Source organism: Strix aluco, chromosome Z, assembly GCF_031877795.1.
Source record: "Strix aluco isolate bStrAlu1 chromosome Z, bStrAlu1.hap1, whole genome shotgun sequence".
NCBI classification, from domain to species: Eukaryota; Metazoa; Chordata; class Aves; order Strigiformes; family Strigidae; genus Strix; species Strix aluco.
The window spans coordinates 7,338,534-7,352,450 of NC_133971.1; the positions used below are offsets into that span (position 1 = coordinate 7,338,534).

Consider the following 13,917-nt stretch of genomic DNA (forward strand, 5'->3'; position numbering starts at 1 on the left):
TCTTGAACAGGGGGTGTAGGGATAGGACGAGGGGTAACAGTTTTAAACTGCAAGAGGGCAGATTTAGATTAGATGTAAGGAAGAAATTCTTCCCTGTGAGGGTGGTGAGGCCCTGGCACAGGTTGCCCAGAGAAGCTGTGGCTGCCCCCTCCCTGGAAGGGTTCAAGGCCAGGTTGGACGGGGCTTTGAGTAACCTGGGTGGTGGAAGGTGTCTCTGCCCGGGGCAGGGGGGGTTGGAACTGGAAAATCTTTAAAGTCCCTTCCAACCCAAACTGTTCTACAATTCTGTGAATTCTTCAATGCCTTGGAGAGCCATTGTATCTGTATCCAGATACACAGGCAGTCCTTCTTTGGAAATACTGGTAAGTAATTGTATAATCATTTCTATGGTGACAAAGAGTGAGAACATAACTTCAAGACATTTAGAATAATAATGTGCCTAAGCAAGTGCATATTTTAAAATGCATTGCTTGTGCATGAAAAGGTCCTAGGCAACTTCTGGCAGTCAGGAGAGACAGTCTACCGTAAACCTCCTCACAGCAGGCAGCTACTCAGTCTGAAAACTAATTTCAAAAAACACAACTGGCCACTGAACAATTTTAGCAGTAGTTTTTGCTGAGCCTTTTGCGGTAAACAATGTTGTTAGCTGAGCACAAAGTGACTGGACTTCAAAATTAAGAGCCAGGCCTACAGGCAAGGACAGAAATACTGTGCTGCCCGTGGTATGCTGGAGCATCCTTTGTTACAAGGCATACTTGCCCCTGAATTCTCACACCAAGTGCAGCACCTGGAACAGCAAAATGGGCAACTTTTATACACAATGCCCGCTTATGTTCATCTGCTTGCCTGAACTGTTTCTGAAAAAATAACTCCTAAAATACTTCCAGTAAGTCAGTTAAAAAATGGGCTTAAAGACCTCTGTCAAAAGATATTAATAGTTTGTAAGCAGTAAACAAATACTTTTGCTAACTTGGGTCTGAATGTAAGACTTCCTTGGGAAATGCAGTTGACTGAATTCCAATTCAAATTGCAAGACGAGCAAAGAGATATATATATATATTCAGGGAAAGATGCATCAGGTTATTCTTAAAAGAATAGTAATGAATCTTGCCTCCTCTGAGTATTGTACATGATCCTATATGAACTGACTTTTCTCATGAGAGAAAAGACAATATCATCAAAAAACATTTTAATAACTTCAGAAGACTTAGTGAATCGTATGAAACATGTTGACTATTTCTATGCCTTTTGCTTTGGCTTGGTCATTTTTAGCTCAAGTCTTGACATAGTTGTCTTCTACTGTACATTTAAACAATGAATATAGAATGTATTTTAAACTCTAATATGCTTTTCATTATGTAAGACATTTTCTACGTTTCAGATAGCTTGGACAATGTCACTAAACTTGTCAGATTCCCCTTCTGCTTCTCATAAACTAACACAATACTGTTGAGTTAGGCTTCATACTCATGCAGAGAAATATCCAAATCCATCCAAAAGATTGTTTACATTGACATCAGAGGGGATGGAAAACAAATTACGACATTTGTATTTGTGTTAGAAGCCAGATACTGCCAGAACCATGGAAATCAGTGGCAACACTCTGATTGGATGCTAGCATTTATAAATTATTTTTTTATTTTTAAGCAGACCTAATTTGGGAACCTTGAAACAGTTTATTAGTCCCCTACTGTTTTGACTTCCATCTGTCCAAGTACTTCTTGAATGAGAAGGAGATTGTTGGGTAATAGCTGTTGAAGATAGAGAGACATATGTATGTGTGTGGTAGATTCACTGGAAGGGGTTAAGAGAAAGATTTTTCTTCACAGTTTTCCTCATGTCCTTCCAAAAATCTGAAGTTTCTTATTGCCTTACTCCTCAGCAGTAATGCTTAGTCCTACACCATGATCTGTTCTGGTTTCAATAGAAAACTCACTCATGAATAGACAACATGATCAGACCTGCTACATCTGAATTTAAAATTTATTGTTTCCCTAGACATTACAAGCACCTATGGAGGTGAAGGGGGATTCATAAAAGTCAATGAAAGAGTAAAAAGAAGTCTCAGTGGAAAAAAAGGTATTTCTTAAAATTGATGTTAAGGAATCAGTATGCAGGGAGAAGTATAATCTAAAATGGACTCTCTTTATTATTGTGCATTTCTTTGCTGGATTAATTTATCATTTCCATTAACATGAGAGTTACCTTTAACAGTGACAGATTTTAAGAAAAGCATTATGTTTGTCAGGATCCAATACGCTCAAACAGCAGTATCAAATCCAGAACAATTCTTATGAGTAGCCACAGACTGATGATGGAAAGTGGAGTATTTGGGAAGTCACATCAAGTGCCTTCTCCTGCTTCCACTTAAGACAATGAGAAATCAGGGCCAAACTCTTTAAAAAATGGTAGTCTCACAAAAAAAAAAAAGACCAGGGAAAAAGCTAGCATGTGGAAATGAAATGGCTTCCTGATCCCTTAGTATTCTGGGCAATTGAGATATCTTTCCTATAGTGAAACATTTTTATCCCCACAGTCATGTATGACATTTTTTCCATTTTAAGGTGGGACACTTCAGGCTTACAAGACATTTCAATACACTGAACAGAGAATGCCTAAAATCTGAGGTATGACCCAGAGTCTTGTCAAGAATAGATAAAATAACGTAGCTTTTCAGAACCATTAATAAATGTCTTGCTAGTTTGGCATGAGCTTGTTGAACTCAACGTGCTAGAAATGACTCAATATTGGGGCTAACTAAAAATGACATTAGAAAGACCAGCTATGCAGGAAAATTAAAATGGTCTCTTTCAGAAAAGGTTCACGATAGGACAGATGTGCCAGTCTCAGGATTGCTACAAGGGTTTTGTACTGGGCAAAGAGAGTAATAAGAAACTAAAAAACTTTTGGCATTTCAACTTTATTGAAAAAGGGTACAAAGGAACCACCTCTGGATATTGTAAAAGTCACAAATAAATTCTTTACAGCTGCACAAGGAAAGATAACAATGAGATCCCGATATTTCATTCCTAGCACAGTAAAAAATCCTATTATAGCCAATGCAGTTATGGGTGCACCAGCTGCATTCTGGGAATTCTATATAACTCCTGTCTGTTTCTGAACCAAAACCCCTGAGGCCAGCTTGCGAGATTAAAAAGTCCTCCTCTTTCATATACATGCCCTTCCACATCCCTGTTTGTTTACCAATGCCTGGAATTAAGTAAATTGTCAGAATTGGACATGAGGCCCTTCCAGGACAGGGAGGAGCTTCTCAAGAGCTGCCTTCCTACCCTGAACTCTTGCATATTAGCAACAGTCAGATCAAAAATGCACCACTTCTTTCCTTCCTAAAATCTATACCTGGGGATGCAGTAGTCAGACATATCTCATGCTGCTGGAAGAATGTTCTGGGGGTTTTTTTAAGTGCAGAAGAGAATTAAAAAGAAAAAAAAAAAAAAGAAAATAAAAGGAAAAGGAAGGAATTAAAACATCTCTGCTTCTCAAGCCCGCTTTTAAATCACCAGGGGAAAAAGACTACCACAGGTCAGGTAAGCATCATGAAGCTGGGTTATAAATTTTGACCTTGGGTATGAAAAACAGTAAAAGAAAGATACTTTAAATGACACAATTTACCTTAAATTTCGGGCTTCTTACTCAGATATCCTAGGAAACTACCATACCAGCCAGACTACCAGCGGTAAGTATGTGGGGAACTGAACAGGAGAGAACAGATGGGAGAAGCCAGTTTCTAATACAGCCCTAAGGCATCTCTGTTCCCTTGTTCAGGACTTCATTTTGTAACTTTCCCTGTTCCAGCTGCTCAACCCAGGACTTGATTCTCCTCACAGACCCACAGTACCACCCTTCATTGGACAGAAAGACCACCTAGGGAGAAAGCAAGTGGCTTCAACCCTGAGAACCGCTCTGCCTGCATAAACAAATCTCTCATGGGCCAAAACAAGAGGACAGAAGAGCTCATTCAGTTCAGCTCCCTAAGTAACACCACCAGACTTAGACATGGGAAGCGTAACTCAACCAGCAGAGAAGTCGTCAGCAAAGGTTTTTATCCAAATATACCCTTTATATCCAGAAATGGAGAAGCGGGAAACCTTTTGGAGCTCTCAGTTCAGTCCAGTCCCGTGAATTCTGTAGTCTCCCAGCAGGCTCTCACATCCCTTTGCGTGCAAAGCTCCCTTCTGCTAGAAAACCTGAAGAGGGTTAACTTTATGTTTGCCTGGGACCTAGCAGTCCCTGGAGACCCTGCATTGGCATTGCCCTCTCTCATTCATCACACTGGATTTCCAGCAGTTGGCTTAAATGAGAAAGAGTATGAGTAAGTATCCTTTTATCTAAAAAATTTTGATGTGCTAAACTTCAGCAATTAACTTCCAATTCCTTGCTCAACTGTTTGAAAGTGAGGCCAGAATGGGCCTAGAAGCAAACAGCAGTGGAAGGTGTATTATCCAGAAACCCTCCCAGATACATCGTTAAGAGGATGGAAGCCAATGGCATCCTAAAGACATTCATGCTGTACAGACAGCACAGGTGTGGATATGCACCATACTACAGACACTCTGCTACTGTTTACTTCTATTAAAGCTCAATCATTTGTGCCTATTCATTTTCAATAAACGTTTTCATATTTTCCTTCTTTTAGAAGCCAGAAGTGATTATTTCCATACCTCCCCCCCCGCACGGTGATGGCAGAGCATTTCATAAGTATTTCAGAAGGAAAGTCTGCAGATTCATGCAGTATTAGTTTCTTAGTTGAATAAATAATTGCAGATACATCAATGAATTGGATTTTTCTGTCCTGAATATTCATAAATTAGTGTCATATGACACTCACTGATGTCAGTAAACAGGATTCTGAAAAACTTGGCTCTACTCTTGCTTTGCTGTTCCTCCTAGACTTTCAGAAAGGCAATTTCAGGATAGGGACCTGAGAGGAGAAAATGATGAAGCAGAAGTGCAGAAAAGAAATGGGAGAGAAAGAAGGAGAGTTTGTTCTTTCCATTAATATTAAACTGTCCATTTCCCAGCTGCAGGCTCATGAAAAGGAGACTTCCTGGTGATTACCTAGTAATTCAAACCTTACAAACCCACCTCAGAACACACAAAGACAAGGTAAAAAAGGATTTTTTTTATTGCAGTTTCATGAAATCTGATCCACAGCAGAGCTTGAAGAATTCACTAAGCTTTTGAACACATATGCAGACTGGTATCAATTTCTTTTTTTATTTCTTCCTTACCAGATGAACAATATATATGAACAGTATCACGTGTGTGTGTGTGCGCACGCGTGTGTGTAAACATGAGTTGCTTTTATAAATGGAAATGCCAAAGAACACAAGTAATAGTCTGGTTTCTATAAAGGGCTCTGTCTCACAAAACAATCTGCTGCACAAACTCAAAACAAATCTCTAACACAATATTCACGTGTTAACATTACAGGGTATGCTTGCCTTTTACCTGTTTACCTATTCAAAACAGAAGCCAAGAAATACTGAACCAAAGATGAATTTAAGTAGCAAATTATCTTCACAATCCCCCAGTACTGTTATCACAGAAGATATTTAGAGTCAAAGGGTTCCCCTCCCAAGCTAGCACATCCTCAGTGCTGTGACACTGCCTACACCCCATTATAACCCTGCTTTACCCTTCTTTACCCATACAGAACGCAGAATGAAAAGGTTGTCATTTGGTCCCTCTGGTGTGATTGTGCCTGTAACACATGGTTGTAACAGGGACTGAATTTGCTGTAGTTCCTCCTATCTCCCAGTTACCCAAGAAAAGCCAAAGAATATTCACAACACAAATTCTGCAGTATTACCTGAGACTGAGAAATAAACAAGTTCCATCTACTTTTGGTTCAGTGAAAGCCTGTGCGAGAAATAAGCAACATTATCTTACTTTTTTTTTCCCCTTGGTTTCATACACTATCAAGCATTTTAAATCAATTTTCCATGTTATTTTGCTGGATTTTTGGAAAGGTTCTGCGGACTATATTCCGCAGAATGGTTTTGTTCATTTATTAATCTGTGGAACTCTTGGAAGTTTAAGAGAAACAAAACATATATAAGTACAAATGAATGAATAATGCTGTGGTTTTCTTTCTCACTTTTAACACTGCTATTGGCCAGCTGTTAAACAATCAGTTAGATCTGGTATAACTTTGATTTGGTATGTGCCAGTGTTTTTAATCATTATCACGCTCTCCTTGGGCCTCAGGTCCAAAACAGAGTGAAATTTTAGCACTTTTAAATATATCTATTGTTAACTGAACATGAAAACCTTAAATAGTTCATAAAAAGCAGAAGAAGCTCAAATGTTGGTGTTGAAAGCAAATGAAATAACACTCGGCTATCAGAGACCATCGGCACAGTTCGTACTTGCTGAAAAGAAGAGCAAGCCCCCAGACATTTGTATTATTTTCTAGGATTCTTGAGATCCAGAGAAATTAGCTCCTTTGACAATTAAGCCCACAATACATGCTGAAATGATCTCCATCTTCCTGCAGTTATACACCTAAAAGAAGGCAGAAAAGTTCCACAAAACCACTGTACGTTTGAATGTGTTGGTAGAGCATGGCTGATACGGTACACCACTGGGATGATACTTAATTCACCAATATGTCCTCAGTAAATACGTAGAGAGAGAGAGAACCATTTTATTCATCTTTTGCCTTAAGTATGAACTTCTAATGTAAAGACCTACACAGAGAATAGAACATCACATGTGTTTGTTTTATAAAACTGTGTAAAGGTTTGCCAAAGCTGTCACAGTATGATAGCCACAGCCATTTATTTTCCCAGATCTTCACTTTGAGTGCTATTGGTTGCTTGGGAATCTTTTTTTTATGAACAGAATTTAATAGATGTAAAAATCTTGAGAGTTCTGAAGAGGTTATTTGCCCTAATCATGGCTAATTGCTGGCTAAAGCCAAAGCCTTTCTGCTGCTATGCTGGTGCAACACCTGCAACTCCAGGCCTACAGCCCACAGTATGCAACCTCATCGGTATAGCTTCACAAAATTGCATTTTCATAATCCTAAAACCAAAAGAAACAAATGTTTTAAATAAGCCTGTTGAAGTTGACAGCAGTCTGCATATGTCAAACCAACTCAGGACCAGCAACTCCATACAGGGTTCATCCTTCTTCTGTAACATATTGCTGAGTGTAGTGACCCTGAAAATAAAAGCAGTTTTGATTCTGCTAATGTGATTTCTGGGTTGTTTTGTTTTGTTTTTCTAGCATAGCACTAAATGCTAAAAGTGGCAGCTAAGGCACCATAGCAGTGAAGTTCTTACCCACAAATCCCTGCACCCACATCATGCAAAGATAAATCTGCCCGTGTGGAGCTTAGAGTAGGACTGGGGTCCAATTTAGCCTCACATCCACCTATATCCTCGTTTTTCAAGCTGTTTTTCTTCTAGTTATTGGCACACACAGCACAAAGAGTCGCATTCCTGATGTGACATATCACTGAACCAGCAACGGTGACTTTCAGCCATCCTGCAAATGATTAATAACTGAGGCTACGTACTATTATTTTTTAAAATTTTTTTTTCCCCATAGACTGGGCTGTCTGGTAACATATAGTTTCAGTCAGATAGCTTAAAACAACCAGTTTTAGTCATGCTAACCAAAGAAATGAGAGCCATCCCACATGCTGCGGGTGTTTATGTGTATGTTAGTCGTAATTTTAACCCATTACCCAATTATCAACCAAATTTGACAAAAAAGTAGCAATTTGAGTTCCAGAAGTGAAAATACGTGGCTGGGGAGAAGAGGGAGACCGTATCTGAGCTTTTCTACACGGGAGACAGCATGAGTTCAACCCTTAGCCAGCACCAGAGAAGACACACACATGAGCGTCTGTGTGCGAGAGCCAGCGAGCGAGATGTTGTGAAAGCCCCTCCGGTGGAAATAGCATCAGGGAGATCTGAAACCACATAAGACACCAGAGAATGAAGTTGTAAGAGCAAATATGGAGGAAACCGGTACTCACAAACATGTCTTTTTTTCCATCGTATGAACTCAAGATTCAGACTGTGTGTCACTGTGTGCCCTTTACAGATAATTTCCGATACTCTGAATTGCTCGCGTATGCAAATTGGAAGCCAGGGTACTTACATGTGAGAGCAACCATATATATCGTCAGCAAGAGCAATAAACTAATGAAAGTTTTGTTCTTACCAAGTTTTATTTCTAAGCTGAACATACTCAGGTTCTCCCTGGCCCCTTCATAGATAAACTGTGTAAGAGGAGGCTGCAAGCATCCTTGCTTCCTCTCCAAAGACAGGAGGAAACTGTGGTTCTCACTGGAAAAAGAAAGTGCAAGGGGGAAGCAAGGCTGTAACTTAGCTTTCATGGGAGAATGAGAGTGAGAAAGCAAGGACAGACTGTGTTACAGAAGTAACTGCAGCAGATTGCACATTCTTCCAGCTGGTTGCGGTGCACAGCAGTGCCTCTCCCTGTCCTGTAGCTCTGCTCGATGTCCCCTGCTCCCTTCTGTGGCCTGCTCTGCACCTCACAGGGCAAGTGTCCTTCAGCAGGAAAGAGTTCAGGCAACCAAACACTGCAGACCAGCACTGGCTGGCTGTGGTGGCAGAGACGCCTTCAGGGGAACTGCAGAAACACCTACACAAGGTATGGAGGGAAAGAGAGAGCCTTGCTGGCAGGAAATCTGGGTGGCAAACAGGTTATTAGTCAGCCTTGCTTGGAGACTTAGAATCATAGAGTTCATAGAATATCTCAAGTTGGAAGGGACCCGTAAGGATCATCCCTCCCTACCACTGAGCTATAATTACTTTTATTTCCTTCCAACTGGAAAAGAGGGACAAGTAAAGCTTTTGTTTTGCACTTGTGACTCATGCATTCCTCCTATCTTCATTCTCCAATAATGATTTAGGGCTCATCGCACTCACCTGAGCAATTCTTACTCATCTGTATGGCACAAGAAAGAAAGTCTGCAGAATGAGTTTCATAGTTAGAAACTCCACAGAAAGATTAAACATACTACAGAAGGAGGAATGATTCTTCAGAAAGGCTTCAAAGCTGCCTTGGTCACGTATCTGTTGAAAAAGGCCAAACAAAAGCGTCGCTTTCCCATGATATATAAAAAAAAAAATCTTTCCAGCTACACAACGATAACTGTACATAACTAGAACTAAAATAAGGGAGCACCATTTACCGACTTAATTTCCTGAATAGCCCTTTGTTAAGAGCTGAGTGAAACCTGCCAGTTAGATTAATTGATGATTTTGAAAATCAACAGAACAGGCAGAACTATATAGAAATTGTCTATATTACTGTAAGTGTATGAGAAAAATCATGATTCTATAATATAAGTTACATTAAGCAAGTCTTACAGAGCCACACAAGTAATGTTTCACTGCAGACATTCTTAACGTTAATCCATAACATAACTAGCTGCAGTAAGAAAGAGGGAAAAAAAAAACCCACCCAGTTTGTAGCTACCCTATATCTCAGACAGGGTGATATAACATAACATATGTTTTAAAATGATAAAGACTTCCAAGAATAAGACGTAGTTTCCAGAAAAATATTCATACACGCCCAAACAAAAGCAAAATCCTGTAATAATTGAATAATTGCAGCTTTCTGTATCCAAGAAGTTAAAAAAAAAAAAAATCCAGCCCAAACCAGCCCTTTTTAGTGGCTTAGCTGGTCAACACTCTTATACACAAAGCCCAGTGCTCTTCCCTAAAACCTAAGAATTAATCAGCATTATGTAAGAGATTTTTATAACACTCTAAAAATACATTGTGAATTCCTTTCCAGTGTCGGACTGAGAAGCTTTAAAGTACTGCCACCCCTCATCCCCTTTTTTAACAAAGACTGGATCTTCATTTCTGATATTAGAAACTTAAATTTGTCTCAGTATTTGTGCCTCAAATCTCATTAATTACAGTATTGGCTTCATGAGATACAACTGCTGCTGCTAAGAGCCGTGTTTGTGCTCAAAATGACTGGAGCAAGGGCACAGATACACAGATACTATATGTGTATAAACACTTAAAGAATTAATGACATGTAAAACTTTGTAAGACTATTTGGATGTTTTCATGTTAATTTACCTGCTTACTGAGCGAACTTACACATGATAAGGTCTGTGTGGTGCTGATAGGTAATGCACCATGATAGCATTCCTGCAAAGGCAGTTGTAACATTAGCCTGGCAAATCTACAGCAGAGTCCTACCAGTACCTTATTCCTTTTTGTGCTCTATTTTTCATATGCATGATAAACAAGTACTAGCACTATTTCTGTATTTTCCACTGAAAGATCTTTAAGGAAAATTACAAAGTGTTCACCTGAATGTTAATGGTACCTTGGGAACCAGACCTGTAAAGAGAATTGAGTTTTAACACTGTTGTTGGGAACTCATGTCCAAGTGCGCACCCCTGCCCTCACAAAGTTCGTTCCACTCTGCCCCAAATCACGATTTGTTCTATGAACATGGAAGGCATCTGCAGTCCTTCAGACCAAAATAAATCACAAGAATGCAAACAAATCACATGAAAAATGGGAACAAAGCATTTTCAGCTGCGAAAATCTTGTCATGGAATGCGTATCCAAAGGACATTACAACAACCTCATCATCGCATTTTTAGGAAACACCTCAACACTGTCCTTTTCCAGAACAAAACTTTTCCCCATACAAGGTTGACACAACACTGATACAGCCTTCTTCTGAAAATAGCCCCCCACCCTTCAAACCACAAACAATCAAAACTATTGAGGCAAACAAAACAAGAGATTTTGCAGGGAGGAGAAGAAAAACAAAAGATGCAAAGAAGACTGCCTTGCCCAGGAATGATCTCACCACTGTTATCAGTTTCATGAGAAAGCTGTGCTGATACTATGGCTGATGGGTGGCAGCATAAAGCCTTGAACAGGAGGTAGTCAAGGTACCTGGTGGGATGATAATGGCTCTTCCACCAGGGCAAGCAAATATTTAGATGAAAACTGGATTATGATGATCCTGTACCAAAGTAAGTGTCAACTGTCCTTTGTGTGCTTGCCCAAGGATATCCATCTTCACTCTTTTCCTTCCCTAAGCAACTCTTACTTTTTATATATTTTACCCAAGTCCTTTGTTCTCTGCCCTGATTCTTTCTCTGCCTTTCTATCTTTGTACCATTTTCTGCTACCCGTATTCACACTGAATGCAGTCACATGGCTAGCCTCCACCTGAACTCCATGGTACAAGACATGTAAGCATTACTAGGAATGAATGAGGACAAAATACCTCCCTTTTGTTCACACTTCATTAACGTGCCCTTCTCAGATACTCTCCCCAGTCTTTCCCCCCTTCTATCACCCAAATTCACTGTGCATTGTTTTTGTACTTCTTTCCTTTTTCTGTTCTCACCCATGGTTGTTTTTGCCATCTCCTCCTGTTAGCTTCTCCTACCCTTCCATTCACTCCTTCCTCCACCGTTTTCTCCTGCCATTTCCTACAACCTTTCTTCTCCCACCATAACCTGCTGTTGCCACCTTGCTCATCGTTCTTTCTGTGGTTTTGCTGGCGTAACTTGGACATAAGCAGGAGCCTCGGTCCTGCCATGATGTGGAGGCCAGGGTGACTGCTGCCAGCGGGCCTAGAAAAAAAAAAAGCCTAATTTACTTCTTTCACCAGCCCCACTTCAACCACTCTCTCCCACTGACCTGTTAACACAAAAAATATAGCGGGGTGAAAGCCTGAGACACACAACCAACTTTGGCAAAAAATTGCTTTTGTTGCGGTATGCTTTAATCTGATGAATTATTGCAGCGAGTTGCAAAAGCACACATCCCACACAATCCGTGCTGTGGCAGGGAGCTGCCTATGTGCGGCTACAACCACCTCGGACTCTTCAGCCTCTTGCTCCTTCCTCTTGTCTCTGGTACTCCATCACTAATTTGTTCCAGTCGCTCATTAATACCCTCTTAAACACCACCCCCCCCCCCCACCCACCCACCCCCCCCCCGCAACAATTCCACCTCACTCACCATTCCCTTCACTCCAGCAGCTCAAAATCCAGAGGATAATTTTTTTTCCCTGCAGCTCCAACAATGATAAACAGATGCTGGTGGTCTATGCCTTGTACAACTTCCCTCCTTGCATTTTGCGTGGTGCTTATTGTTCGTGACCTTTGCCTGCCAACACAATGGGGAGATGGGTATATTTACAACCTGGCCTGACCAAAAAAAGACGCTCTGAGGGCTTGACATTAAACACTAAAAGCCCCCTCGGGTTATACACGTGAGTAGGTTTACAAGATTAGTCACACGTTTGTGAAGATAAGCAGGTATCAACATCTGCAAGATTTGGGATTATACTTTAGCAGAAAGAGCAAAAGGAATCCAGAGACCGGGGTACTTCGAAGAAAGCAAGTAATAAATGGTCCCAGTGGTTGCTCCTCTTCCTATCATCTCTCTGGAGCATACAGTTATTTGCAATGTACCTTTAAAAAAATCAAAGCATTTCCTTGAATTTTCTTTATATGATTTTTTTTTTTAAGCATTTCTAAGACACGCTGTTTTGGTTCAAGAAACGTTTCCTCCCCACCTCCAATCGCCAAAGGCTGGTCTCGGCTCTAGCCCACGAGGCCCAAATCACCCTTCGCCTACGAGAGCGTGGACACCTCTGCCGGGGTCCCCTCCACTCGGGGCTCGCCCTCCCGTCGCAGGGCAGGCCCCCCCGGCCAGCCCCTCACCCTTCCCAGCCCCCCCCCGGCAGCGGAGGGTTTGACCTTCGGCGCTGAGGAAATAGGGGCGCCGGGCAGGTCTCTGCGGGAGGTGCCCGACGACGGGGGCGGAGGGCTCGGGGGTCCCCGGGGGTGTGTGCGGGCCAGGCGGGTGGCTCTGAGGGGCCGGGGCGAGGCGACCCCGGCGGCCCCTGAGGAGGCCGAAGGCGGGGAGCAGGGCGCGGACCCTGAGGTGACTCGGGTCTGGCAGCCGCTGCGGAGGGGGCTCCGTCAGGCGGCCGCGGCGGGGAGCTGAGGGGGGGGTTGGGGGGGCGGCGGCCGGCGGGGGGACCGGAGGCGGCAGCGCGCTGCGCGGAAGGCTGAGGGGGAGAGAGAAGGAGGGCGGGCGGGCGGCGGGGAGGCCGCGGGCTGCCTGACGGCGCCGGCTGTCGAGCGAGTCCGGTCCGCAGTTTGCCGGTCGCCGCCGCTCTCTCCCTCGCCGGCAGCGGCGGCGGGCGGGTGGCGCGCGCTCGGAACAGCCGGTTGTTTAAAATCCTTCTAGAACCGTTTCTAATTCCCCCTTGCGCCGGGGAAGGGAGAGCGCGGGGGGGGGGCGGGGGGGAGGAGGAGCCGAGGGGGCGGGGGAGGGGGGGGAGGAGGAGGAGGAGGAGGAGGAGGAGGGAGCAGCCCGTCCGGGTCTCCGCCTGTCGATCACGGCGCGGGGGGGGCGTGCCCCACCGCCCGGCCGGCCAATGGGATGTGTGTGTGGCGGCGTCTCCATGGTGACGGGGCTGTTCCCGGGGAGGCTGTGATGGGTTGACAGGTGCGTGACAGTCGGAGCTCTCTGCAGGCATGTACGGCAAAGGCAAGAGCAACAGCAGCGTCCCGTCCGACAGTCAGGCCAGGGAGAAGTGAGTACAGCCCGACGGGCCGCGCGGGCGCACCGCGCCTTACGCGGGCGCCGACCCTGCGCGCAAAGTAACTTTCCTGGCGACGGGCGGTGCGCGGCGGGAGGCTGGGACGGACCGACCGACCGACCTACCGACCGGCGGGGGCCCGGCGCCGCCCGGGTCGGCGTGAGGGGGCCGGCGGCCGCGCTGCTCGGGCGGGAGAGGCCGCGGAGGGGAGGTCCCCGCGGCGGGACAGCGGCGGTTTGGTGAGGGGGCCGTAGCGGGCGCGCCCCCCCCCCCTTCCCCCCCACTCCTCGCCCCGCTCCCTTC

General features: G+C 43.7%; 1 protein-coding gene and 1 long non-coding RNA gene across 22 annotated transcripts in view; one reads left to right on the top strand and one right to left on the bottom strand.

Annotated features, from left to right (window-relative positions):
* Positions 1-5,216: 5,216 nt before the first annotated feature.
* On the bottom strand, positions 5,217-13,027 carry LOC141918257 (uncharacterized). Of its 12 annotated transcripts, none has more exons than XR_012621640.1 (4): positions 12,021-13,021; positions 10,340-11,629; positions 8,931-9,077; positions 5,217-8,324 (listed from the first exon to the last, which is right to left on the bottom strand). It is a non-coding gene; the product is annotated as an uncharacterized LOC141918257 (long non-coding RNA). The 12 variants fall into 12 exon arrangements; XR_012621635.1 differs by having other exon boundaries at positions 5,217-8,643; XR_012621632.1 differs by having other exon boundaries at positions 5,217-9,077; positions 12,021-12,167; positions 12,580-13,020.
* Positions 13,028-13,396: 369 nt separating this feature from the next.
* The window catches only part of SSBP2 (single stranded DNA binding protein 2), a 204,999-nt gene continuing 204,478 nt past the window's right edge, over positions 13,397-13,917 (top strand). For 2 of the 10 annotated variants that reach the window (XM_074813289.1, XM_074813286.1), the window contains exon 1: positions 13,398-13,608. In XM_074813289.1, the coding sequence (XP_074669390.1) occupies positions 13,550-13,608 (59 nt within the window). In that variant the 5' untranslated portion in view covers positions 13,398-13,549. Of the gene's footprint in view, positions 13,609-13,917 lie in introns of all 10 variants that reach the window. The other 8 variants (XM_074813284.1, XM_074813290.1, XM_074813282.1 and 5 more) reach the window with 7 other exon arrangements.